We start from the raw sequence: 27,370 nt of genomic DNA, 5'->3' as shown, positions 1-27,370 counted from the left end.
TACGACTCAGCCTAATCAATTTCGTCGGAAAAACCGTGTTCCAGCATTATCTGCCATATCTCGTTTCTTTTCACTGCATCATATGCCGCCCAAAATCCACGAACAGATGGTGAGTCTGCAAGTTGTACTCCCGAAACTTATCGAAGATCTGTCGCAGGGTGACAATTTGATCCGTCGTGGAACGCCCCTGTTGAAAACCAGCCAGGTATAAGTCGACGAAAGATTCTCTTAACGGTCTCAATCTGAAGAACAGAATACGGGAGAGCACTTTATATGCGGAGTTGAGCAACGTAACGCCTTCATAGTTGCGTAATCCATTGCAGATCAGTGTGATCTGATGGATCATATGGTACAGCCGCTCGCTTCTCGCTTTTAGAAGTTCGTCCGGGATACCACCCTTCCCAGCGGCCTTGCCGTTTTTCAGCACACTTATCGCCTTTACAACCTCCTCCTGTGTTGGTAACTTCAGAGCCTGTTCGTTGCTCACAATCCTCATCCTGTTCCTGTTTTGCCCCTCTTCACCGTTTAATAGCGCCTTTGCAACCGTCGGTTCGTCCGTAAGCATGTTGCCGTCCTTGTCGTTGCGCATGACCAGCACAAGGAAAACCCTGCTTTTATGTTGACTGTTCTATAGAAGCATCGCACGTCGTTTCTAGCGAAGTTATCTTCTGCGCTGGCGAGAACCTGCTTCTCGTGTTCGCGCTTCTTCCGACGGTGGACTCTATTTTCGGCAGTTCTTGCCTCGCTGTATCTCTCTCTGTTCTGACGTGTAGCCACAACAAGCATGCGGCTCCTGGCACGGTTCTTCTCATTCGTCGCTCTCTGGCACCCAGCATTAAACCAGTTGTTACGCTGTCTTTCACGCATCGTACCTACCACCTCTCTCGCAGTCGTTTCAATGGCACTGTGAATGTTACTCCACAGCCCATTTATGTCTTCCACTCGTTCCTCCTGCTGTTCTGCGATTCGTTGGCCCAGCTCTCTGGTGTATTCTTCAGAAGCTCAAGGCGTACTCGGAGAAACAAACGGTGAGGACGTTGAAGTGCCTTCGAGTCACACAATTCGTCACGAGTCAGTCTTCCACGGTCCATACATTTTTTTTTAGAATTTATATGGGCAGTTGTCCACGGAGGGGGAGGGGGGGGTCAAAATCGTTAAAAATCTATCCACGTGGTATGTGGATGGCCCCTTATATAGGTAGTATTTTTCTAGAGAACTACCTTTTTAAGTTTGTTTTCTCCATGCTCGAACAACCATCAATGTTCAGTTTACGTTATGCAGTTTAAAAAGATTTTGAAATATTAAAATTTTTGAAAAACAACTTTTTGAGATAAATAATTTTTAAATTTTTTGCCTAAAAAGTTGCTTTCAGCATTGAATACTCATTTCAGAGTATTTGGGTGCTTATTACGGGAGTCACTTCACGGTGAAATATATTTCACTCTCACGCTCACTTCACTTTTTTAGACCTAATCCCGATTCCACCTCAAGTGAGGTGACGAAAATCACCTCCGTGGAGTGAGATTGACAGTAAGGTGAAATTGAGAATAGGACAAGTGAAATGAGATTGTTTCCCAGCTCAAAAATCTCCCAGAAAGTCGTTTTTTCCGTTTTGTCCAGCTAGCTGGCATCCCGCCATGTTTCGAGGACTAACATCTCAGCGTGTGTGTAAACGAGATAGCATATCACCGCCACTTTTCATACGCATAACATAGCATCTGTCAATGGGGCCCGCAAATTGCGGATCCGCAGTGATGTTAGCTCCTAACGGAGCAAAGCAAATAAGATAGAGATGCCAGCTAGCTAGTTTTTTCAGATAACACCAGATCTTGACGTGTTCTGCATTTCTAAAACATTCGGCATAAAAAAATGTTGTTTTCGGTATCGAAAATTTCCTAAACTAGTTTGCATTTTTTTCATCGGGCAAAAAAATGAAAATTTGACCGCTTTAAGGCACGGATTAAATTCTGATTCGTTTCGTTACTGAAGAATAAATCCAATATAATAATCCAATATCCAATGTATCCATCAGATCACAAATCAATCAACTTTAAGACTTATGGCATCTTCGTGGGATCATTTCACCGTTCAAAATGGTCGTGAAATAATTCCACGCGAATCGTCGCTTTTTCCATTCTCACTTCACTGGTATGACACTCATAATAACCCAGATTCCGCGGCAGATGTCACTTTGCGACGTTTTTCTCACTTACGTAAGTTACGTAATAGGACTTTATTCACTTTACTCTGATTTCACCGTGAAGTGACTCCCGTAATAAGCACCTGTGTATTTTTTTTTTTAAATTTTTTTTCCACAAAGTTTTTTTTCTTCACACAATATTAAAACTACTATTCGAAACTTTGCCGAAAGCCTCACACTAATAAAGCAAATCGATTTGGCCCGAGCAAAGACACGAATCTACAACGACTGGCTTCGTACCTCAAGACCAGTTGAAAAACGAAGAAAATGTAAAATTTCGTATTTAAAATTAAAACAAATAAAGTAAACGGAATGCTTTCTTAAAAACCATCAAAAACGAGCTTCAAATGGTGTTTTTCAAGATCATTTCCGATTGTAATTACATCAAAAATCGTTATTTGCAGCCAAAATGTATAATTTACATAAAAATATGGATTAAAAACATGTACAAAAAAATTGTTTTTAAAAAAATCAATGATAATTTTTACTCTATCTTGTGGCAAGTTTCAAAAACTCGTAAAATGCTGTTTTTTACGCTTTATGTAATTTCAAAATCTAATACACTATTTAAAAAAGTACTAAGTTTCGCTGAAGCAGAGCTAAAATTCGATAAATACTTCTTCTAAAATACTAGCTAAAATAAAAATCTTCTATTTGAAAAACTTCAGAGTGAGCCTTGTGTGTCACTTTTTTGTCCTCAATTTGTTCAATCGAAGAAAACATCAAATTAAAAGTAGCAATAGCTAGTAATATTAGTAAGATTTTACAGAAAAACTTGTTTTGCGTTGTTCTTAATAATCAAAACAGTTTCTAACATATATGTAAGAATTTATAAATGATGTTGCTTTATCGGCAACGAAGGCCAAGTAGACGGCCTTTCATCAGTCAACCCGGAGAAAAAGAATTCTCGGCCGAGCTTCGTAGTACACTAAGGTCGCTTTTTACGCGGATTCCGGAATTAACGCGGTTTTTTTACGCGGATTCCGGAATTTACGCGGTATTTATTTGCCCGAATTTCGGTTCCCCTTCACTCGGAATGCAAAATTAACGATGGCTTTTTTTACGCGGATTCCGGAATTTACGCGGTTTTTTTACGCGGATTCCGGAATTAACGCGGATTCCGGAATATACGCAGTTTCTTTTTACGCGGCACGTATCCCCCGCGTAAAAAGCGACTTTAGTGTACTTAGGATCCCATAATCATCAAATGCGACAACCAGAGTGCTATCAATCTTGCCGAGAAAGAAAAATTTACCCTATGTTAACTCAAATTCATTGTTACTTTTATCATGCTTAAGTTCTCTAAATTTTTTCAGACTTTTAAACACCATGCATGTCGCAGTTTCTTCTATTCGAGCTGACAATACAAGTAAACAGACTAAAACAGACCAGAGGGATTACACAACCCAGGCTAACATGAAGAACAAATCCTAAAGTAAGGCTCGTAAACATTCCGAGCCTTTGGCTTCAGTTTACATACAACCACATCGTCAGAAAAATAAAAAAAATCTCATGTCATAGTTTATCCTTTATTTCTTCACATTCTCTTGTACCACGTTACCCTTGACGCTAAAAGTTTATTTGCTCCTGTAACTTTCCGACCTGGTCCGCCAAATTGGCAGTCTGCAATAGGATTTTCGAGGGAAACAATAAACCGCCATCGCTTGTTTGCTCGCAGTTTGAGTTCAACACTTGGTTGGCTTTGTTGTTTATGGAATACTTTTTTTTATTACAATTTCTCACTTTTTGTAACTGTACCACGTTTCTTGAATTTGCTCACAAAAGTCTACCTATCTTACTAACGCTTTCACAAATGAAGAAAAAAAAAGAGGTTTCCACTAAATGGCGCTGATGGCGAGTCTTACAAAAATAAGTTAAACACAAAGCGCAGAGCTCGGGCGTCGCAAGAGATCTTACAGACTAAAGTGTATCTTTCAAGGTATTATCCTGATTTTAGTTTAGAAGGAATTGATTGCCTTCATCATTAATGATTTTCTCTGATGAAAGAAGGAACGATAGAATTATATTGGAGGAGGGTGGTTATCCAACTCCAACTCGTTCTCAATTGTTACTGTGTTGTTATATTAGATGTATATATTGTTTATGTGTACTTAAAAGGGAGAGATGCTCGGGAAAATAGGAAAACGAACGGAATTCACTTACTGCGTACGCTCGTTCTGTTCGTCAACCTTCGGGAGGAGGAATGGAGGACAGCTTATTTCTTTTTGCTGTTTTTTGCGCTATTACTGGCAGCCTGTACTGCGTTCGGTTTTCCCTTCGAGTTGTTAGTCAACTTCTGCTTCTTTTTCTGTGGGCCTCCCTCCTCATCGTCATCCTCGTCATCTTCCTCCTCATCGGGAACTTCCTCCTCCATCTCTTCCATGTCCTCGAATTCTTCGACCAGCGAACCGAGCAGATGTTGGCCGTGGATGTGTACCGGTCCCTTGCCCTCGATCAGTGTGAATGTGACGGGCGAATCGGAGAACTCCAGATCCAGCCGGCACTGTCGCGACTCACCAACCTTCAGAACCGCAATCGGAGTGCGCAGTGTGTCTCGGATGGTCATCGTTTCAACCTGCACCACGTTGAACTCATCGGCAGCTGCCTCATGACCCAGGATGCACTGTTTGATGATTAGTTTGTGTGTCCGCGGATAACCTTCGGCTTTGTTGTCTGGATCCCAGGTCACTGTCTTGCTTCCTTCCTTCAAGGTAGCTCCTGTAGATAAGGGATGAATGAAATAGTTCAGATAAAATTACATTTTACGCGGCACGTGTTATTTATTTGCTTTCAACGCGTTGTAGTTTATTTAACCTCAAAACAAAGGTTAAAAGCCTTAAAAGCGCAATCAAATTTCTCGATTGTAAAACTCATGAGTTACAAAAATTGCAACACTAAAATAACTTATTTAATACAAATTTGAACTTGAATAAAGAACTAGCGCTTCCGATGTTACAAACACTAGAGTATTTTACACGCCACCATCAGAAAGACGCGGTAAAAGTTGCGGCAGGGTGAAGGCGGTTTCAAGCCGGCAAAATGCTTAGGAGGGCAAAAAATTGCATAGCGCCAGCAATTTGTAACAAATAAGTTAGAAACTAATCCGGGTGACTTTTCCCGCGCACCTTCATTATCAGCTTACGTAAACGGAGAACGAAAAGGGCTAGTTAGAATTAACCAATAAATGTGACGGAAAACGCCGCATCATTGGGGAAAACTTTCGTGATACGGCAGCCATTCTTTGCCACCATTATGAAATGGCAGCGAGACGCCGAACCGCAATCGTGATTCATTTTCGTGGATCTCTCGAATTACAGCGTGCCTACAGCTAATACGTATCACAAAACGTTAGCAAGTAATTTTCACTTACCGTAGAAATATTCATCAGCCATTTTAGCGCTTTTTTCCGGGATCAGAGCAACTTTTTCGCACGAGAGCAACTAGAAACACGGCACTTTTACACCACGTTAGGACTAGCAAGAGAATGACCGTATATCCGTTTTCTGACTCTTTCTGTCAAACAACGTCTGGCCGATTTTGTAGCCTCTGTGAGTAGTTTCAGTGTATACCTGCGTGCGGTACTATCTGTGTACTCTCTATCGCTTTCTCTTTCCATCTTGCAGGCTGAGCTGATGGAGAGAACGTGATAGCTGGCGCGAAAAAAGGCCAAAACAGTTACTTACCCGCAGGGTCGAACCTTCGGGAAATTGACAGCCCTATTGTCAATGGTAAAGCCACGGGAATGGCATCGCTGTCAGCTACCATACATTTGACGCGTTACCAACATCACTGGCACTGGCACCCGAAAAATGGGCAGTTTACCCTTATCTTATGTTGATTCCGGTAAAGCCGCCCGGCGGCTTGCTTGAAAAACGAAGATTGCGCGGCAAATTTCGCAAACCGAAGTGTAAGAAATTTCCGGAGTGATTCGCGATTACGGCGCAACTAACAAAATGTAAACAAATGGTTTTATTACACTATTGGTTTCGAAAATACTTACGAAATTCATGGCAAGAATCCTTTCTTTTGTATAAATCGATAAAATTATTTAAATCAAGCTTTTAGTGAAGGGCGATAAAGCAGTTTACCCAAAACAAAAGATACTTTGGAACTAGGCCCTTTACATTGTTTTGAAGCAACGGGCTTATTTGCGAAATATTTCGCAAACAGGCGACAGTAAAGGGCGGATCAACTTTTGTTTCCAAAATAAAGGCGCATTTAAAGGGGCGCAACTGAAGAAAAAATAAAAACAAGGCGAAAGAAAGATGGGCGTATCTCGGTGTCAGAATTCCTTAAGGCGAAATAGAGGTGGGCGAATCTCGTTGTCAGAATGCTTTAAGGCTTATTAGAAAAAGGTTAGAAGAAAAGCGCAGATTTAAGCAATAAATACACAAATTTAATGTAGTATTGTTAGGAAACTATAAGCCAGGTTTATTTTACGTCGATTTTTAGTATTGGTGTTAATGTTAGTCACTTCCTTTGAAATTACGATTTGAAAATGTACTTGCAAATTTTCAAACTGATATTCCCCAATGTTTATCTTTTGCCAGTTGCGCCCTTATCGCAAATCATTCTGGATTTGTTTTCGTGTTGTGAACTGAAACGCAAGTGTATTCCACGTAGATATGAAATGCTTCATCTATTAGCACAGAAGTAAGTGGAATCCACTTGACAGTAACGTGTCGATTTTTTACAGTGTACTTCAAATGAGTGGAACATGGTCCGACTTAGAGCAAGCCCACACGCTCGTAAATAATGACTCATGAACTGAGCAACTCTGACTCAGTTTAGAACGATGTTCGTAGACGTCAAAAAATGAGTAGAAGTCCTTTTTGATTTTGAGTAACTTTGACTCACTTTTTGGGTTCCCTTCATATAACTTCTTTCTGAGTAACGTCGCATATAACGACGTCCATTTTGAAAGATGATTACGATGTGCTTCAGTTTGTGACACATGTTTTTTAATTGTGTGCGCCTCAGAAGGCATTATAACTGTTTACTTTTATTACAAGGTAATTATTGATGAACATGTGGTGTCGTTTATTGGCCGTGGCGGATTTCTAGCCAGTAATGAAACTGAACTGTACTTAAAAGATGAGTAATGTCGTACTGAAATTTTGAGTAATAATGACTCATTTTAAAGACGCCTAGTGTTACTCAGTTTTGAGTATTTGTGGAGTTACTCAATTTACGAGTTGTTCCACTTTTTACGAAAATGCGTCAAATGTTACTCAGTTTAGAGTTATTATTTACGAGCGTGCACCAGTGGCTAAATTGAAGTTTCTAAAGCTAGTTTGGCAACTTCCACCATAACGCGGCAACCGCACCGGGCGTTGTTATGTTGGTTTGGGAAATAGCAATCCCCACCAGGGTTGCCACATTTAAACCTGTGTTTTCCCTTGAAAAAATCTGAGCATCTGTATCTGGAACAAAAATATCTGTAAAAAAATCTGTATTGTTTAAACATGAAGAACTTTGTAAGTTTTTATGGTACATAAACAAAATTTTTAGCTTAAAACGTGTGAGGAGTTGAAAATATGTTCAATTTGCTTAATATTTCATGAAATAAAATTTGGAGTGTTTATAAAAAATGATGTCAATTTCGAAAAATCTGTAAATCTGTACTTTCGACGAAAATCTGTATATCTGTATATACAGATTCTGTACCGTTACTTCGGCCAAATATCTGTAAAATACAGATTAATCCGTACATGTGGCATCCCTGATCCCCACCTCGGGTAGTAGCGAGTTATTAAATTTGGCAACGCGATAGCAACGAGCCGAATCGTTGCTATTTGATGAAATGTCAAACTGTTGTTTTTTTTTTGTGCTCGATAGTGAATGTTCGTAATAATATTACGAAGATGATGAGTGTTTTGAATGCGGACTCAATTGGTCGGCCTCGGAAGACGAAGTGTTTTGCCTCGCTTGTTAAACACGTCGTAGGACGCAAGTGTCGGCGTGAACCACTACTCAATTTTGTTTCCGATTGAGCTGAAATTTTGCACAAGGTGTTTTTTCGGGCAAGTAAACATTTTGTATAGGTTTTTTATTGAGATGACCATTTTGGTTGGCATTTTGGTCTGCAACCTAAACGATGCGAAAAGCTCAAATCCTCACAAGATTGGCCAATATTATTCAATAAACCTGGAAGGTTTAAGCAAATCTACTCTAAATATACTCCCGATAACCAACTATTTTCCCGTTTCGTTCGGTCATTGTATAAAAAACCATTTTTCTCCTTTACCGCTGTTTCAATCATCAAAAATAACCTAAGATGCGTTCGAAAGCGGCGTTGGAAATGGTCATCGGTATAGACCGTTGTTTAAACGCTGGATGGCACCTTCCTCCGTATGGCGTTTTTTTTGGGTATTTACTAGGCTGAGAGTCGCCCAGAATCTTTCCAAAAACTATTTTCTTAATCGCGTATAAGGAAATTTGTTTTGCGAAATCACTTTCTTCATCACTAGAATCAATCAAATAATCGAAAACAATTTACGCGTTCTATATTTAAGTTCTTTTTGGCGGCAAATTTTCAAATAACAATAGCAAACTGTGGGAACCGAGACAGCATGAATTACAGAATACAACTAATGACAGTTCGCCAGCTTTCAGTAGAATAGTCATTTAAGCCAACGTTGCGGGACGTGCCCAATTTTACGGAATTACTTTAAATAAACATATAAGGATGAAAAAAATTATGTACGCACAAGTAAAAAAATCTGCAAAAGAATTATGTTATCGATAACTTGGGAAACGGAAACAAAGTTATGTGAAATGGAGGGAACTTTTTATGAAGTAGAAAGAACGTAGATTATTCCGGAAACGATTGACTGACGGATAAGTTGGTTATTACTAGATCCGCAAAAAATATGCGAAATACATCACAAACAAACATTTTGCCAACGCTGGCTAGTGACGGACTTCAGAAATTGGCAACTGCCGGTGTGAAAAAGAAATAGTGGAATTGGTAATCCCCATTAGCAACGACCGGTGCGAAAATCGGTTGCTATCCAAAATAGCAACGGCCAGCGTTGTGAAAATAGCAACTCAAATGGCAACTCACCGGTGCGATTGCTCTTATAATCACAGTCTAACAGACGTACCACGTTTTTTTTTCTTGGATCGAAATAACGTTACACAGAATATTGCCGTCCACAGCGGGGGTGGCGCTGATGTGCTTTTTCCCTTTTAACTCAAATGACAGTTGTCTCGCGCCTCGCGAAATAGCTAATGAGGATGATAGTTGCTAGAAGTGCTGAAAGATTATTTTTGGTTTTATTTAACGGGTACATACAAAGAAATGGAGATTCAAACAAACATTTTCATAGTTGAATTACAGACAGGCTCAAGCAAGAACAATATTGACCGAAATTTCCGTGTAAAGTTTCAAACAAAAATACACTAAAGTTATTTTTTACGCGGCGGATGCGTTCCAAATTTGTATGAGCCCGCGTAAAAACGACTTTTTCGAGTTGCAAATATAATGAAGAAAACCGTCCTTAAACGTTAAAACCTCGTTTGAATATGATAGTGGCCAATCTAGAGACCAAAATTCAATATTTTAAATTCTGAGTATTTACACCAAAAATTGTGATTTTTTTGAAAACTGATATATGATCACTCGTGGCCTAAAACGGAAAACGTGATTGAAATGAGGTCGATATCTTGTACCGTTTTTGAGTAATGGAGGAAAGCAACCCGCGTAAAAAACGACCTTACTGTACAACATAAATCACTTGTACACCGTCGCCGAATGGTACCCTTATTGCTAGAACAAAATATGCCGTTGAACTCTTTTTGAATAATTATCTCATTATTAATTCGACGCCAAAATTTATTGTTGTGATAAAAGTGTTTAGAGGTATGTATATTAGAGTGTTTCAGAGGTACGCATATTATTATATTCCACTGCCTTTTTTAATTTGAACCTCGATTTAAACAGCAGAACTAATGAAAATAAAACAATTTCGAATTTTAACAACTCCGGAATACTTCGTGATAAGGGCGAATCTCACAAACTGTAAACAAAATGAGATTATACCGAAAACGTATGAAGTGACCTACTATCTACCTTCAAACTTCGAGGAAATAATGTATCTCTTTTATAACTACTGAAAAGTTCGATGTTTGTTAAGGGCGAAAACTACTTTATATCAAAATGAAATAGAATGAAGAATAAGCCCTTTTTGCTGTTTACGTTAGTGAAAGGCGAAACTTGACTTCATCTTGATGAATGGGCGAAATCGAAGTTGTCAACAAAATAATCCTCAAAAGCAAAGGGCGTATTCCGATACAATAACGTAAACACGGCGTATAGTAAAGGGCGATACCGTCGAGCAGATGAAAACAAGGCGCATAATTAAGGGCGATGCTGTGGAGCAAATCAAAATAAGCCGCATAGTAAAGGGCGATACTGTCGATCAGATCGAAAAAGCGACTGAAATTCAAGTTTTAGGTTTACCATGTACTTGTTTGGGTGACAAACATATTGTTCAATAGTTATTGAGGATTTGAACTAGTGATTGAAAACTTTGTTTGCCTTTTTTGAGTTTTGTTGTCATTGTAAGATTCGCCCTAATCACGAAGTAGTCCGAAACTGTTCGTGAGTTTAGGACAAACCCTGCTGTCAAGGAATAAGGCAATCCACGAGATAGTTGCGATCAGCGATGTCAGATTGTAAGACATGTCTTCGAATGGAAGACATTCACCCCGCGGTGAAAACATTCTTGTTTGTGAAGACAAATGGAAGACATTGAAAAATATGTGCAGATTTTACAAAATATGTGATCATGACCCGCGTCGGTTTTAACGAACCATTTCGGGTTGGAAGACATGACTTGGCATCCCTGTTTGCAGATTTATGTATGTTCGATCGGTCGCAACTTGGATGCAATGCGGATCCAGAAGCATGAAAAACAAGTGCTATCCGATCGGTAGCTCTAGTAGCGCGAGTGTGTCCTAAATACAAAAATAATATCACTTTTGATATTATTGCCGACATTAAAAGATTTCGGTTTTGGTCGTGTTTTGGTTTTGCAGCTTGAAAAACAGCAACAATAAGAAACGTACAAGCAGTGAAACGTCACCCGTGGATTGCCTTATCATGGCACAGGGAAGCCAGTTTGTTTTTCAAATGTCTTTACTCTCCATAAAAAATGTCTCCACACATAAGAAATCTGTGAACACGATCCCCATTGAAAGTTAGCAGAAATCCCAGTTTTTCCTAAGACTTAAATGAGTTTTCCAGTAAGTCAACGTAGAAGCGAAGAACCCGGCTGCATACGCTAGGGACTTCTCTAAATTTTGGATGATCTAAAGCTCAGTAATTTTTGCCGAGAACGGCACCGCTAAGTGCTCGGTTAAAACAAAATAATGACAGCTGTCACATTTTTTCGTAAATCTCGGTTCAACCTAACTGAAATTTCGCTATAAAATATTACCGAGCTATCACTATCGAGATAACGAATATTTTATCCTGAAATTTCAGGTAAGTGAACCGAGATTTATGAAAAAATGTGACAGCTGTCATTATTTTTTTAACCGGGTTCGGTATTTTCTGCGGTAATTTTTTAGTAGTGCCTTTCTCGGCAAAAATTACCGAGACCCGGAAATAAATTTTAAGTGGGTATAATCTTTTAAGGGCAACTTAGTTGAGCATTAACACTTTTTTCGCTTTTATCGACCTGTGCAATCATGCATTTGACGCGTTACCAACATCACTGGCACTAACACCTGAAAAATGGTCAGTTTGCCCTAACTTATGTAGAATCGAGCAAGAGAACATAAGGACCATATGGTAACTATGGACAGTATTTCAAATAATTTATGCAATTCCATAAAATTTTGCATATTATTTAATATATTTATTTTGTCCTGAATTGAAGTTAAGCGAATTGTAACGGAAACAAGGTCATTTTCTGAGGATAGCAACAGAAATCCATGTTTATTACCTTGTCAACCCCGTAAAGAACTACTCGTTTTTCATATTTATGCAGATTTTTTTCAAGTCCCAAATTTCGTAGACCTTCTCAAAACGTGTTCTGATTGTTGCAAATAATTGCGTAAATGTTGAACACTTAAAAAAAAATCTGGCATCCCTAGTAAAGGCGATTGTCAAAAATTAGGCTGTCACCGAGCTGTCGCGAACTGCGAAAAAAATGCATTTATGCTGTCAGTGTGAATTCGCCGCTCAGTTTGTTCAATTTTGGTGTTTAAAACCATTTTTCTGGAAAGTTCCGCTTTACATATGAATTTCTAGAGAAAAGCAACTGCTTGCGGTCTCTTGATATTTTGGTACGTCCTTAGAGATAAAGTGATTTAAAGTAGTGCAAAAGATATGGCACTATTACTGCCATGTTACAATCGAGGTTGCGGCCAGAAATTTGACCCCAATAGTAACAACGAAGGTATTTCATTTGTTTTAATACGAAAATACACCTAGCTTACATTCCACTTTCTAAGCAGATATCTGTATCCACCACCCGGGAGTTCCATTCTTCCACGATGCCTATAAAGGATGGACCTGCTGCAACCGAAAAAGTGTCGATTTCACCGAGTTTCTCAACATTAAAGGTTGCACTGCTGGGAAGCATTCTAATGAAAAACCTCCTGAACCAGAAAAACCAGCGAAAGAAGAAGTTATTGAAGAAATTCCTCAGCCAAAGATGCCGGAACCGACTAAAAAGTCCACTCTAGTGCGACCTCCGTGGGACAGTCCACTAACGAAGATGGATCCAACTGTAAATGCAGCTTTTCGAAAGCAAATTGATGATCTTCCAGAAACCCCAACAGCGCACAAATCCAATTCGGATCCATCCGAAATAAAGCCTGGAACAACTTGCAAGCATGGTGGATGCAATTACGTGTACGAGGGAGATGTGGATAACAGCAAACCATGTGTTTATCACCCGGGTGTTCCTATTTTTCACGAAGGACTCAAGTTCTGGTCCTGCTGCCAACGAAGAACCTCGGATTTTACCGCTTTCATGAATCAAGTCGGCTGTGAAACAGGAACTCACAAATGGACCAGCGACGAGGAGCAGTCGAAGATTGTCAACTGCAGGCTGGACTGGCATCAGACTGCAACACAGGTTGTTGTAACAGTTTATGCAAAAATGTATCATTATCGACTCAGTACGGTTAAGCTAAATCCGATTCGGTTGGCCATTTGTTTGGTGTTTCCTCAGCAGAATAATCAAGAGTACAATACTGACCTGGAACTCAGAGGAGTAGGTTTTTACTGGATTTATCTAAAACAATTGCAATATTTTTTTTTTGTTTCAGATAATTGACGTAAGCAAATCGAAAGTTCAAATGTTTGGCACAAAAGTGGAGGTAACACTTGTGAAGGCCGAACCTGGACAGTGGCCAAAGTTGGACTTTCCTAGGGAGAAGAAACTCAGCGCAGAGCCAAAACCAGCAGATGAGGAAAGCAAAAAACAGACCGCTGCTGATGATAACGATTCAGATGTAGACCTCGACGATATCGAGCCCGCCTTTAGTTCAGCTACCTTAAAGGAAGTGAAATAACGATCCGAACCAGAGTACATTACATTTAGTTATTTCTTAGCCAATGCTACTTCGTCTGTGCGTTCCTTAATAATAAAGAAGAAATTTTCCTGGAATTTTTCTGCTTTCAAAAAGTTTACTTACAAATCAAAGACCATTAAAAAGTTTTTTTTTATCAAACGCTAGTTGAAAGCTTTTGAATTGTATATTATAACCTAAGCAATTGATTAAACAAGCAATAAAAACAATTTCCCCGCAATGCAATCTTATTTTGTTTCCGGCACGTAATCTTCGTCATCATCGTCGTCGTCGTCCGAGTCCAGTTCAAGATCTTCAATATTTTGAAATAGCGACTCATCAATCCGAACGTTCTCGATTGGTTCACCGGCGTCCATCAGGAACTTCAGATCCGACTCGTTCAGTGTGTTATCCTGTAGGAACAGTTCCTTCCCGGTTAGTTTTCGGTTCTCAGCGGCAATCTTTTCCTTCCGCTCGGTAATTCCAAGTTCCTGCTCGAACTTGGACTTCCACGCCATGAACGATTCCACCGTTACTCGGGTACCCTCGAACTTTTTGCGCTCTTCTTCTTCTATTCTTCGCTTAGCCAACTCTTTTTCATTTTCAGCTTCACTTTTGAGTTCGTCATATTTACAATTCAACCATTCCTGGGCCGAGCTGACGAGAGAAAATATCATCTCGATCCCGATGTTTTCCTCTATCTGTTTTGGAGAAATAAATTTTTAAATAATAGTGAAATATCCTCTTCGATTGGCTGCTTAATAAACCGTTTGCTTGATGTGCTCTAGCAGGCCCTCCTCATAGCCGTCTCGAAAATTTTCCGGATCTTCGATTTCCACGAGCGGCGCGGTGTCTGGGTATTTTTCCGTATAGCTAAAAACTAACTTGCAGGATAGGCCTTCGGTTTCCACCTCCGGGTCATATTCGGTGGCAGTTGCTATAGGCAGTTTAAAACGGTGCAGTGGTTCACTAATGAGCACTTCCAGCTCTCCGCAGTAGATCGAATCCAGCGCTTCGATCTCGTTGCACTGGTCCTCCCGATGGTTACGTTCCATTTTTCCCCGAAACTAAATTATTCTATGGATTTAATGAATAACCACATTTACCAAGACTGGAAGCAATGTTGTCTACGATTAGGCTGAGTTTTGTAAACACAAGAAAATGTCAAAGAAATGCTGTCATTTGCCGGCAAGAGAATCGGACCACCAAGTCGAATGAAGTGTAACAGCGGCTGAAAAATACAGTATGATTCGCTATGTTGGGCCAAAATAAAAAGCATCGTCCCTCTTAAAAAATCGAAATGTTAATTGTTAAGGCCCAAACACAATAATGGATAGATTTGCGTTGCGTTGACGTTAATTTGACAACAAATGAATACCAATAAATTCTACCTTTTTGATATCTGCGTTAGGCGAATGCGCTAATCGTATGGAATGTGTATGGAACAATTCGACTTTGAAACTTTTTCGACTTTGAAACTTTTTTCACCATGTCATGAGAAAATGGTGGTGATAATTATAATTTTACAAAAATCTTGTATGTATTAGCTAGTCCTACGTCAAAACCTTGTTTAAACATGGTAATGACAAAAACCGTTTACTACACACTTAAAATTTTTTGCCGGGTCTCGGTAATTTATTACCGAGAACGGCACCACTGAGTGCTCAGTTGAAAAAATAATGACAGCTGTCACATTTTTTCATAAATCTCGGTTCACCAAACTGAAGTTTCGGCACAAAATAGCCGAAATCCGAGATTTCAGTTAGGTTGAACCGAGATTCACGAAAAAATGTGACAGTTGTCATTATTTTTTCAACCGAGCACTCAGTGGTGCCGTTCTCGGCAATAAATTACCGAGACCCGGCAAAAAATTTTAAGTGTGTAACAGTAAAAAAAAAACGTGTTATTTTTGGTTATAATAAAAAAACATTATTCATTCATTGTTATCACCGCAAAACGCATCGTACTTTTTTCGGGTTAGCTTAGGCTAGGTAGATTGCTTGAATTGCCCTCCGTGATTGGTCGAACCAACGAATTACATTCTCATTGCTCACAATACTTCTACCAATAACTAACATCGGCATCAGTCACCACCAAAAGACTGTACAGTGCGTTTTCGATTTTATCGTCATTCGTTTTCTTTTCTACTCGCCAAATTCACATAGTTTCAGTTGTTTTTATTGCATGTGTATAGTTTTTTAAACTCAATTTATTTGCTAATTTTACTGGGGTGACATCGCATGTCTTCCTGAGTAACTAGACAAAAGAATGGTCGCAAGGACTGTTGTTTCGTTGGTCGTATATTTTGTATAACAAGTCAGAGTCATCTAAATTTCATAACTTCACATAAAGTGGCCCATTGCTTATGCCTAATAGCCAAATTTTCACTTAGACCCTTTGAAAGTTACAGCCTATAGACCATCGCACGGTGACGTCACGCACCTGAGTTTGACAGCTACTGGTAACTTTGTTAACCTTCGGGTGCTGCAGTTCTGTTCTTAATTACATGAGCATGAGCATGAGCATGATTGACTGCCCGCGGTTGCTACTCCGTTATTGCCAGATCAGCTGTAATTACACAGAGAACCAATGGATGATGCTTGGGATTAACATTCATCCTCAATGTGTAAAAACTGGTGACCTTAATCTTTATATTAGGCAATACCAGCGCCGGCCGCATCCGAATGCAGGTCAAAGAAGGAGTGTGTATGGGAATATGTTGACGTGATACTCGCTTTATTGGAAGCCGAGAACACCTCTGCACTTCCACGAGAAATCACTGGGATGTTGGAGAAAAGGGTAAGGTTTGCAGCAGGTTTCGTTTTGGTAAACGATGCGCTGAGTTCTAATACCGGGTCCATAATAACAAATATCGCGCGTATGAGTTCATTATATCTTCTACGGAAATCATAACGCGTTCCGAACTCATTCCGGTTGATGATGTAACATCGCAAAAATAAAGCGCACGCGAGGATACCGGACCTATAACCTAATCAAGACAGACTCAAATATTCGAAAATATGCTTATGAAGTCATTATGCAACTACCGAAACGTATCTCTCATTGATTTATCTCAGCTGACTACACAATGTTACGAAGCAACCAGATATGCATTAACCAAAAACAAGGAAAAAGTAAATATATAGACCCTCAACACATACTGCAAGCGGTCAGCAAGAGAGCTTCAAAAACGGCCTATTTGCTTGGCCATCGCCGTTAGAATCGAACGAAAAAAAAAGAAAAAGAAAAAAAAGATGTGTGCGTTGGCAGACGAGTCGCGTATAATCCTGATATTAATTGCAAATAATTGCGATATTTGGTGGCGATTAATTACAATGTTTTGTCGCGATTAATTATTTACGATATTTATCGAACGAACGGAACCTACTCAGAATCACTGCGTGCTGGAATAGAACCTACGGGTGGACAGTCTGCGAATAAATAATTTGGTACACCTCGGAAGTCACAACACACCGAAAATCTATATTTGAGCAAAGCTCACCTGGGCCGAAAACACGTTTACCCCGGAAAGTTATGCGCGACCGCTCTATTCCCTCTTACCGACGCATACGCGCGGAGACACGGTATTTCGCGTTGATTACCACTTACTTCTTGAATAATAAAGCGAAGATACCTACTGAGTATGAAAAACTGGCAAAGTTTCATGCATTCATAGCTAGAAATTTTTTTAAAATGCAAATATGCATATCTAACAAGACCGAGTACTAATTAGATTTAACAAAATGCCAAAACAATCGCAATCAAAATTTATTTGCCATGCTGACCGACAAGATTTCTACTTAATTAAATTTAAAATTGTCTATGTGTTTCAGTATTTACTCAAAAGCTAAAAAAATCATAAAACAAGGGCATAAAACTGCTCAAAATGTTCGTAACAGCGTCTCCGTTCACCTGAGGAAATAATATCAACAATGAAGACTGACGCGCAACTGTTTCGACACAGTTTCGGCCCAATCGGTAGATTAAAAATATTCAAAACCGGCTTCCACGAAGCCGCGGTCACAAGCAGGGATGCCACAAACACAGACCAATCTGTGCAAAACAAAATTCCCACACAAGTATATGTACATACAGAACTGCAAACGCGCCCTTCCAAATACAGGCCGATGTTAGGCCGACGCCACACTGCAAAGGACGCGGCGCGAAATGCGTCTTTCTCACGCAAGTACCTACTGTAAACGATTGAGTGAGAAATTCCAAAACCGGCATCTAAAAAACCGCGATAACAATCAGAGATACCACATATGTAAATTTAAATTTATTTGTGAATTATAAATTTCTCATCCATACAGTTTACAGTTTACAGATTTGTAAAGCCATATAGATTCCTACGATTTTCTACGAAATTTACAAATTTTCATACAGACTTTTATACTGGAAATCTGTAAAACATTTTCGATGTTCAGTATACAGAAATGTAGGAAAAACAAAACACAAAAGGAATTGGGAAAAGCAGAAAAAAAAAACATTGGTTCCCTTTTGCATGCAAATCAAACAAAAAAAACACAGGCAAAACGTCACCAACACTAATACTTATCCTTTAATTCTCGCGTCCTCTCTGAACCATCATGCTGGTGCGAGAACGTGCCGCACGCAAGAGCAACCTTGCACTTACTCACACACACTTATGGCAAGGCAAGGGCTAGCGGGAAACGTGCTCCGCCACCGAAAAAGAAATGCAGCTCTCACAAATTAGCCACAAAATTGCACGAATCTTTCACGGATTTCAACATTGACGTCACTCTCACCGATAATACGAAACCGCCACATTTCGTATTACCTTTTACTCCACCCTTTGCACTGAAAATATAACGATTACGCGACGGGAAGGCTAAATAAAATACGTCGACATTATTGCACTATCCCCAACCGTACACGACAACCCTTACAACTGCAGTTCTGTTCTTAATTACAGTAGATCATTTCAATTGTGATCAAAATGACCTTTAAATGTTGTGCTTGAGGTGCCAGTACACTAAGAACAATTAAAAATTGAGCAGCATTTCACATTTCACTACGCGCGCGATTGATCCATTAGAAAAAAGCAAAAATTCAAAAACGTAAACAAAGTTACCACTAACTGTCAGAAAAGTGAGGTTAAAGAGAATCGGTGAGATAGTCTATTGTTTTCGACTGTTTTTATCAATGAGTATAAAAGAGAGGTGAGGAGGAAACTTATAGCGAATTTCTTTATTGGCCCTGACGAGTCTGTTGATATTGGTTTGGTTTTTACTTGCGAAAGTGAAGGAGGGAAATATTTTTGCTTTTGTTTTCACACATAAATTGACAATTGCATATGAGAATTCGCGTAGTCGCGAACAGCCTTAAAAATCTCTTTTACTTGTGTCAGGGCCAATTCCACTGTGTGCGGGCAAAACTGCCGAGGAATAATAAAACGTCATCGCCATTTAAGACGCAAGTAAGAAAGAGATGCCAGATAATTGTTTACGAACTTAGCATGTGCAGTGGTGGGTTGAAGCTGACAAATTTTACAGTGCGCTTCGGGCAGCACGGCAGGTCAAAACTGGGTCAAAATCGAGCGAATAAAGAAGGGTTTTTGAAATTCGCTATAACACTGGCACGCGCCCCTCTGCTCGCCCTCCTCTGCTAAGAGTTGATGCCAAATAGTGACGTAGCTATTTGGATTTACCATTGAGTTCCTCTAGTTGTTTACATTTGAAGCATTTACTAATACTAGAAAAATGCACTCTCCTCCTCACCTCTCTTTTATGCTCATTGTGTTTTTATGTCTACAAGGTTGCTGTCAGTCAATTTGCCATGTAATCAGAATATCAAAACACTTTTCTTATGTACCGTTCATCAGTATTTTTTAAATCAAGTGAATTATAGTTATTTTAAGTGAAATTGACGATACCATACCATGGTTAATCGTCCCGTAGTAACTGGACTCTCCCCGAAGGAAGGTCCGCCGGGAACACGCGTTACAATACGTGGTGAATTTCTTGGGGCCAAATCGAGCGATTTGGTTGGTAAGTTCTAAACACTGGATGCAAATTGTTCTCAAATTAAAACTTTGTCTCAATGTTTAGGTCTTACAATCTGCGGCTGCGATTGTTTGCTGTCTGCTGAATGGAAGTCCGATAAGAAAATTATCGCTCGTACCGGGGCAGCCAAAGGGAAGGGTGACATCATCGTCACCACAAGAAACGGAGGGGTGGGAACATCGACCGTGCAGTTCCGAGCTTACTACGAGACTATCGGTCCGATGAAAGAATCGGCTGTTTGGATTGAAGAATCCCCAATGCAATCGCTAGCTTGGGGAAGGAGATCACTCGCCCCGACCGGTTACATTCAGGAGGACCCGTTAGGTTTGTCGATCGAAGGTAACGATAAAAAGTTTCCAGAGGATTTGCGTGATATTTTCCCCGACGGATCCGGTGACTTGTCTCAGGAAAATTTTCTGCCTGGTTGGTTTTTACTGGAAAACCACCATGCAACATCGTTCGAAGATTTGAAAGCTGGTCTGTCCTATTTACGCCGGAGGGTTGAAAGTCAAAAGGAAGGCCAACTGTCCTTTCTTAAATCCAATGCTGGATCGGTAATCGATCAGCTGGATACTCTAATGGCGTTACGGGATCGCGTAACTCAAGACGCCAAACTGCACGGTAAAGATCAGGTGAAGGATCTTGAGTTGGCGATAAAAAATTCCATCACTGCGTCGCAAGAGCTGTTCAAGGACGTACTGGTACGGAAGGAGAAAGCCGATGCTACGCGGGCTGCACTGTCGGCACTATCGCGGCATAAGTTTCTTTTTTGTCTGCCGAATTCTGTTGAAAAAAGTGCTAGTCGAAATGAGTTTGATATCGTGGTGAATGACTATGCGAGAGTTAAAAACTTGTTCGGAAAAACTGAAGTTCCCGTAAGTGTGTTCATTTTAAATTAGTGATTTGTCTCTTAAATTATTTTATCTGTTGCAGATTTTTAAAAAAGTACTCGAAGAGGTGGATGTTAAGATTCTCGTCATTCGCCAGCAGCTTCATGGTAAAATTAAAGAAATGCCGCAAGGTGTCGAACAGCAGAAAAAGTTGGTGAAAGCTCTTATCAGTTTGGAGGTTCAGCAGGCTGGAACAACAGGATCTAGCAAGTTTTCGATTGAAGATCCAGCCTGGGATGCTATTGAAGCTCGCGCGAAATATTTAGAAGACACTTTCCTGAAAACCTATGAGCAGTACACTGCTAAGGAGGGTGCTCCGGGAGAATCGAAGTCTCGTTCCGATCCAAACGTTACCCCAAATCGGGTACAATTTTGTGAGGAGATGACAGAGATTGCTGCCAGCCAATTTCCGGACTTGTGGCGTTTAGGGCAAGCTTATTTTACTGGGGAGTTGAGAGCAGTTGGCCAACCTAAACCGGGCAATTTCAAACGAATTATTTTGACGGTTATTGAACAATTCTGCTGTTATTTGAAAACGGCGCTGCTTCCGTCTAATACTCAACGATCGTTTCTGGCTGGCAACTTAAAGGGTCTTCCTACCTGGCCAGCCACGAATCTGTCGTTAAATTATTTGATTACTTGGATGCCACACTGCTTGCGGTATGTTCGAGTATCCTATGCGACCCTGATTCGGCTTGATCTTCCCGGAGAGGCGTTGGATATTGTGCTGAAATTGATCGACGAACTTCGTCTGTACTGTCTGTCAACAATTCTTAAGAAAGCCAATGAAAAGGTGAAAAAATTGCACGAAAAAGAGACATGGGAATTCACTGTGCCGGATTTTGCCGGAGCAACCGCATTGGTGAGTTCACTTTATTATTCGTTTATGACAAATTGCTAATGTTGTTTTTTTTTATATCTTAGCCCTCTAAATTAGAAGAAATACTCTCTGAAGCTATTGAAGATGCACAAGTAATTTGTTTAACGCCAGAGGTTCGGGAATCGTCGCTGCTGGAGCCACAGTCGGATGGACAGCGTGAAATGTCGAAACGAATCCAGGAAATGTTGGCAACTTTTAGTGGAGTAATAGAGACTTTAGCTCTACAACGTTCCGATGAGGACCCACAGCAATCACCGATGCTATCACAGCTAATTGGCTTTCCGGCAGCGTTACTCCAGCAGCAAGTTTCCGGCGACAAAAGTTGGGGTTCAAGCATTACATGGGAGCATCGGCTGCTCTGTTGTCTGTCTAATTGTATTTATTGTAACAAAATTTTCTTCCCTAAGCTGGGTACATTATTCAGTAAACATGGTTATCCAGTACCGACGATTGCGATAGAAAATTCGCGATCAACGGTGAACATTCTGTTTAGTAGTCTCCTGGATATGTACGTAGAGCACAAAAGTGATCCTCTTGTGGGTACGATCGAACCTTCCATGTACATCGGACGCTTCCAGTGGGATCAGGTCGGGCCGTCGGATAAACTTAGCCCTTATGCACACGAGTGCTGTGACAATCTGGTGTCCGTGTATTCAGAAATATTTTCCATTTCCCCGGTTCTACTGAGACCCGTGCTGGAGCCGATCGTGCAAACCGTAGCCGAAGAGCTTGCCCGACTTATGACTTGTGTGCAGAAATTTAATGTAAATGGAGCGCTTCAGGCAAAAATCGACATCCACGTGATACGCGATGCGGTGCGGGTTTACAGTAACGATACTGCGAAGTATGGCGCGCCGTATGTTGGTTAATTATTACTTGATGATTAATTTTTATTCACAGATCGTTTTTTGTTGAGGCATTGGAAGCTATTCCTCAGGTTCCTGACAGCGAGGAGAGGTAAGTTGACTGTTCGGTAGAATTATATTTTATGCTTTCATTTATAATGTTAATTTTCGCCCTGGCAGAACACAAGAATCAGTGAAGCAAATCAAAAATAACATGCGCCTCCAGTTGATGTGCCTGCAGGTCGTCGATCCCTGACATGACGCAATCAATTTCAAACTTCTCTACACAAAGACGAACCGAAAAGCCAATTAAGATGGTTTCTGAGTTTGCTCTTGCTACTATGGACTACCGTTTCTCATGCAATATAAAATGTTAGAATCTGTTCACAATTATTTATGAAGAAATTTTCTTGTTTATTACTACATGACATACTGAAACTTCCTTCAGAACCAAATACTTGCACATTACACACACTTTTAACCAATAAACAATTTATTATAACTATTAAAGCAGCAACCAAAATTCTTACAACTCATGTTTTACCTTCGACTCATGTTTTTTCTCCACCACCACCTTCTTAACGGTGTCCTTTTGCGGCACGAACGTTCCTACCATCTTCAGAATCTCCTCACTGAGTCGTACCTTCGCAATCCATGGATAAATTGGTGTACCCAGCAGTAGGTGCTCCCCGCTTTGGGCGGCATGCGCTATCATATTCGTAACGCCATCGTCACTGTGTAAAGCCGCCACAATATTGCCCTGCCAATCCATTCGCAGGACGGTTCCTCGCTTAGGAAACAGTGCCTTTATGCTGGCTAGGTTTCCGACGAAGTTCGACGCGTGCAGAGCCAGGTGATTTCCCGTCTTCTGATAGACAAACTCAAAGGGAAGCTCGATGAGGGTCAACATTCGAACGACGAATTTTCTCAAATTCGGGAAAGGAGCTAGCATCGCTAGCAAGGAAGGATTTTCCTTATCGGCCGCGATCACGATCGCAACCCAAATGCCACTTTCGTCGGCCAGCAAGTTGTCCACCGATCCAGGCAGCCTGTCAGCGAATATGTCATGTGTGCCCGCTTTCGGACCTTTCAGGTAATATCGCCGAATAAGTTGACCTCCGAGTTCGCCAACTAAAACAAAGCTTTCGTCACGACTCAGTGCAACACCGTTAGCCCCGTAGACTTCATCTATTAGCACCTGATTTTTACCGGTTGATCGCGAGTACTGGATCAACCTGCCGGAAGGATTCACCAGCATTGCCATCATCGCGTTTTCGAACACAAAATCAGACGATGTATCCGACCAGTAAACGTCACCATTCTTTGCAACCGCTATACCGTTGGGCATTTTGGGTTTTCTGGACACTTTGCCGCCTTCGATTACACGGTCCAGCGAGATCAACTGCTTGCGTTCGCCAGTTTTTATCTGCACTTGCCAGATACCTGTATATGCTTCGACCACAATCAGATTGTTGCCTTGTGTGTCGAATGCCATTCCAAGGGGGCGGCCGCATTCTCGCTCGTCGTAGGTGCCCTCTGGAAGAATACTAATTTAAACAGATTGAGATACAAAAAAATGAATTGACTTACGACATTCCTTTCCGAATTTGGTAACCACTCGAATCTGATCGTTGCCGGATATTTCCAGTATCCTGCCACCGTATACCGAAGCGTACGTTGTGTTACCCCTCACTAGAATGGTTTCCGGAGCTAGCAGTTGATCTTTCAGGTAGTGTTCTGCGTTGTTTAGGAGTTGATTTGGGGCAAGAACGCCCTCCAGGGGTCGAGAAGGGGTAACACTAGATAATAGCAGAAAAAGGATAAATTTTTGCCTGACTACAGGTTGTAAAGTAGTTCGTTTCCTCGTGGTGAGTCTTGGATAAGGGATAACTAAAAAACTGAACGTCTGTACTTTAGGTTGGGGGCGGCTCAAACAACGTCAGCTTCGGAGAGAGCGGCTGTATGAAAAAAAACTTCGAAATAACATAACGAAGTAAGGATTGCCGAGAAGAGTCGTGTATCGTCAACTCATACAAAGTTCCAGCAATCCAAACAATTTGACATTGATTTTTCAGACTAGAAATACTTTAAATGCATGAAGCGTGAAAATTATTCTGAGAAAATTTGCTGCTATTCAGAAAACGAACATACCAATTTGTTGTTACTAAATATCTTAATTAAGATTCGTGTAGAGTAGTAGAAAGCCCGGCCTTTACTTTTTTTGCGGTAAAAATTATTTTTCGTTTTCACACATTTTTTACTGCAATAGTGTTTGAAAAGAATGGATTTTACTGTTCCAATTTGAGACGAAAAAGGTTCAATACAATATGTATGTTTAATTGAGAATATTCATACGCGTTGAGCCCCTTTTTAAACGAAATCCGTTATTAAACTGTAGTCAATATTTTCAAACATTGACGTTTTGAACCAGTAACATTTCTGAGCTTGCGGTCATTCCAACAAGACCTGGTTTAGCAGAGATAATCAATGCTAATAGTCTCGTTAATGATAATGTAAACAATACCAAACTCGAAGTCCCATTTCTCATTAACCAAAACCAAGTTAATAACTGCCGAACAAAACGCACACAAAAATCAATTTGCCCCATAGCACCCCAGCTTTAATACCGCAAAATGACGTAAGCCGCATAAACAATCCGATTCGAAAATAGAGAATCTCAATGAGCTCGCAATATACTTATTGATCGGGGAGTTTTGCTAAAATCTGCCGGCGAATTTGTTCGTATAGGTAATTGCCACGATGATCAGACAAGATTTCACCGTGACCTTCAGCGTTCGCTGTTTTTGCTTGCCCTGGTTGATATTCTTTTCAAGTATCTATGCTTGAACTGAAATCCTGGTTCAAGAGAGTAGAAATCTTTTAGCACTGTTTTTTTTTTCAATAACTTACCTGAACGACTTGAAGGGAAACGTCGGATATGGGGGCAGCCCCGGTAGAACGGCCAAAATCATCACAAACAGGCCCACCTTCATAATTTTCGTCTTGAACCCCATGTTGCGCTTTGGTTTTTAATTACCGTTAACGTCGCGTAAAGAACACAGATAAAACCGCTCTCGACCCAGTAAAGAGTCTGTATTATCCAAAATAGAAAGTTGGGTTCACGGTGATCCTAAAAGCCTTCGCTGTTCCTCTAGCAGCAATTTCGATTCTATTCTGTTGCTCCAAAACAGACCCACCACTTGAACGGTATTTATCGTACTGAGCTAAGCTGGGCTGGAGCATTGAAGATGAACCGTTTGCTCGCTGGTATGGACTGGCTTAAGAAACGAACGGTATTCTGTGAATGTGCTAGTCTTGAACTTGATACCACTGCATCCGATGTACAGTGAGAGCCCAAAAACCGGCATAAAAATTAGAGTGAGTACAAACTCATGTGAAGTTAAATATTATTTGGAAAATAATTTATTTTTGAATGCTGAATCTCAAACATGAGAACAACAGCTTGAAAACAATTGTTCATCAATTTGTATACCTCTGTCATTGAATAAAGCAGGTTGAAAAAACGATCAGTTACTGTAAACGTAAACTACCATTCGATCGCGCATTTTACATCATCGTACGCGCTCTGCCGAATGCGTGCGCTCACGCTGAATAACCATTTTTTCTATCACTGTCATTAGGGAGCGACGAAGTAGGGGTAAAACGAACATCTCTCTGAAAAAGTTATTTGCCTTTGTGAAATCATAAAACGTCTTATCAAACGACTTGCATTCAACAGTATCCAACGGATCGTTTTACCCCGGCACAATAAGTAAATACCGGGAATGGATATCTCGCCAAACATGTGAAAAGGGTCCATGTGCCATATGTAAACAAGCCACAATTTCACGTTTTTTGACGAATACAAGCTTAATCTGCCCATACAAATAAGATTCGGCTTGTTTACAAATGGCACATGGGCCCTTTTCACATGTTTGGCGAGATATCTGGATTCATCATTTCGAACTCGCTATCGAGAGCTATATTGTTGTAAAACATTCACCCACACATTCTTGCCGCATGCATCCAGTCCTCCTGGTTGGAGTAGGAATTATTTTTCCCGGCGATAACATCATCATTCCTTGGGATTGGAAATGGTTAGATGCAAACGTTGAAGCGTATGCTACTGGGTTATCGAATTTGTTTTCTTCAGTCTTCGGACGAAAATGCGGATATTCAAGAATTAAAAAAGAGTTTAAAATGTGATAATCATTCGAATAGCAGTTGTTCGAAACGCGTGTCTTTCAGTTGGTCTCAAGGGGTGATGCTGATCTCATAAGTCAGTGTCGTGTGTTCGAATCTCAGCTGGGAGAGTTCGGTTGCGAAGTCTGTGTCGTATAAAAGAAAGGTCAAATTTCGAAATTCAGAACGATAATAGATACATCATCAACATTTATTTATGTTTTGATAAAGTATAAAGCTAATCTAATTTTTTGAATGATTCAACATGCGTTCCTGTAATGATAATGTTATCTATAATCACCTACAGACATAAAGCAGTTAGCTTCGTCTGGTTATGGGGCTAGATCACCTGATTAAAATGCTAGAATATATAATTTTGCTCTAAATCAGGCCAGCCACTAAACAATGTTATTACAATAAGTAGTCAATTGTGGATATTCTGAGCTTTTTTTCGTCGTAGAATCACGTCGATAGAGGCGCAAATTGAAAACCCGAAAACATCGAGAGCGTCAAGAAAATTGTCCATTTTCAAATGCTTAAAACTCAGTTAGTTTTCAACGAATTTCCTTCATTCTTACAGCAATCGATTGGAAAATTAGCTACGCGTCCACCAAAATGCGGAAAATTGTGATTATGAGATGTAACACAATGAAATGTAGATGTTTCGACCAATCAGAGCTGAAATCAAGGTCAAATATCGGGCGAAACTTTCAGTCTTAAGCCTGTAGTACACTCTTTGTCTCTTTATTTGACATCATGGTTGTTGTTTGCCGGTGTTTGCCCCATGTTAAAATTGGAGAGTGACAGACAATTATATT

At 40.3% G+C, this 27,370-nt stretch overlaps 5 protein-coding genes across 5 annotated transcripts; 2 read left to right on the top strand and 3 right to left on the bottom strand.

Annotated features, from left to right (window-relative positions):
* Positions 1–3,710: 3,710 nt before the first annotated feature.
* On the bottom strand, positions 3,711–5,788 carry LOC129732518 (nucleoplasmin-like protein). The gene is made up of 2 exons (XM_055693504.1): positions 5,571–5,788; positions 3,711–4,918 (listed from the first exon to the last, which is right to left on the bottom strand). The coding sequence occupies exons 1-2, from the start codon at positions 5,590–5,592 to the stop codon at positions 4,416–4,418; spliced, it is 525 nt and encodes a 174-aa protein (XP_055549479.1). The 5' UTR covers positions 5,593–5,788; the 3' UTR covers positions 3,711–4,415.
* Positions 5,789–12,358: 6,570 nt separating this feature from the next.
* On the top strand, positions 12,359–13,827 carry LOC129724337 (cysteine and histidine-rich domain-containing protein morgana). Its single transcript, XM_055679105.1, has 3 exons — positions 12,359–12,609; positions 12,668–13,431; positions 13,487–13,827. Exons 1-3 carry the CDS (start codon positions 12,540–12,542, stop codon positions 13,730–13,732), a joined length of 1,080 nt encoding a protein of 359 aa, XP_055535080.1. The 5' UTR covers positions 12,359–12,539; the 3' UTR covers positions 13,733–13,827.
* A 70-nt stretch (positions 13,828–13,897) lies between these two features.
* Positions 13,898–14,878, bottom strand: LOC129724358 (RWD domain-containing protein 1). Its single transcript, XM_055679196.1, has 2 exons — positions 14,497–14,878; positions 13,898–14,430 (listed from the first exon to the last, which is right to left on the bottom strand). The coding sequence occupies exons 1-2, from the start codon at positions 14,782–14,784 to the stop codon at positions 13,978–13,980; spliced, it is 741 nt and encodes a 246-aa protein (XP_055535171.1). The 5' UTR covers positions 14,785–14,878; the 3' UTR covers positions 13,898–13,977.
* Positions 14,879–19,504: 4,626 nt separating this feature from the next.
* Positions 19,505–22,775, top strand: LOC129717441 (exocyst complex component 2). Its single transcript, XM_055667334.1, has 6 exons — positions 19,505–19,740; positions 19,801–20,630; positions 20,689–21,507; positions 21,570–22,369; positions 22,426–22,482; positions 22,551–22,775. Exons 1-6 carry the CDS (start codon positions 19,632–19,634, stop codon positions 22,624–22,626), a joined length of 2,691 nt encoding a protein of 896 aa, XP_055523309.1. The 5' UTR covers positions 19,505–19,631; the 3' UTR covers positions 22,627–22,775.
* LOC129717442 (adipocyte plasma membrane-associated protein Hemomucin-like) lies at positions 22,761–25,649 on the bottom strand. The gene is made up of 3 exons (XM_055667335.1): positions 25,281–25,649; positions 23,961–24,169; positions 22,761–23,906 (listed from the first exon to the last, which is right to left on the bottom strand). The coding sequence occupies exons 1-3, from the start codon at positions 25,382–25,384 to the stop codon at positions 22,897–22,899; spliced, it is 1,323 nt and encodes a 440-aa protein (XP_055523310.1). The 5' UTR covers positions 25,385–25,649; the 3' UTR covers positions 22,761–22,896.
* Between the last annotated feature and the right edge of the window lie 1,721 nt (positions 25,650–27,370).

This window comes from Wyeomyia smithii, chromosome 1, assembly GCF_029784165.1.
Source record: "Wyeomyia smithii strain HCP4-BCI-WySm-NY-G18 chromosome 1, ASM2978416v1, whole genome shotgun sequence".
Lineage (NCBI taxonomy): Eukaryota > Metazoa > Arthropoda > Insecta > Diptera > Culicidae > Wyeomyia > Wyeomyia smithii.
This window is presented reverse-complemented; position numbering and strand designations above follow the sequence as displayed.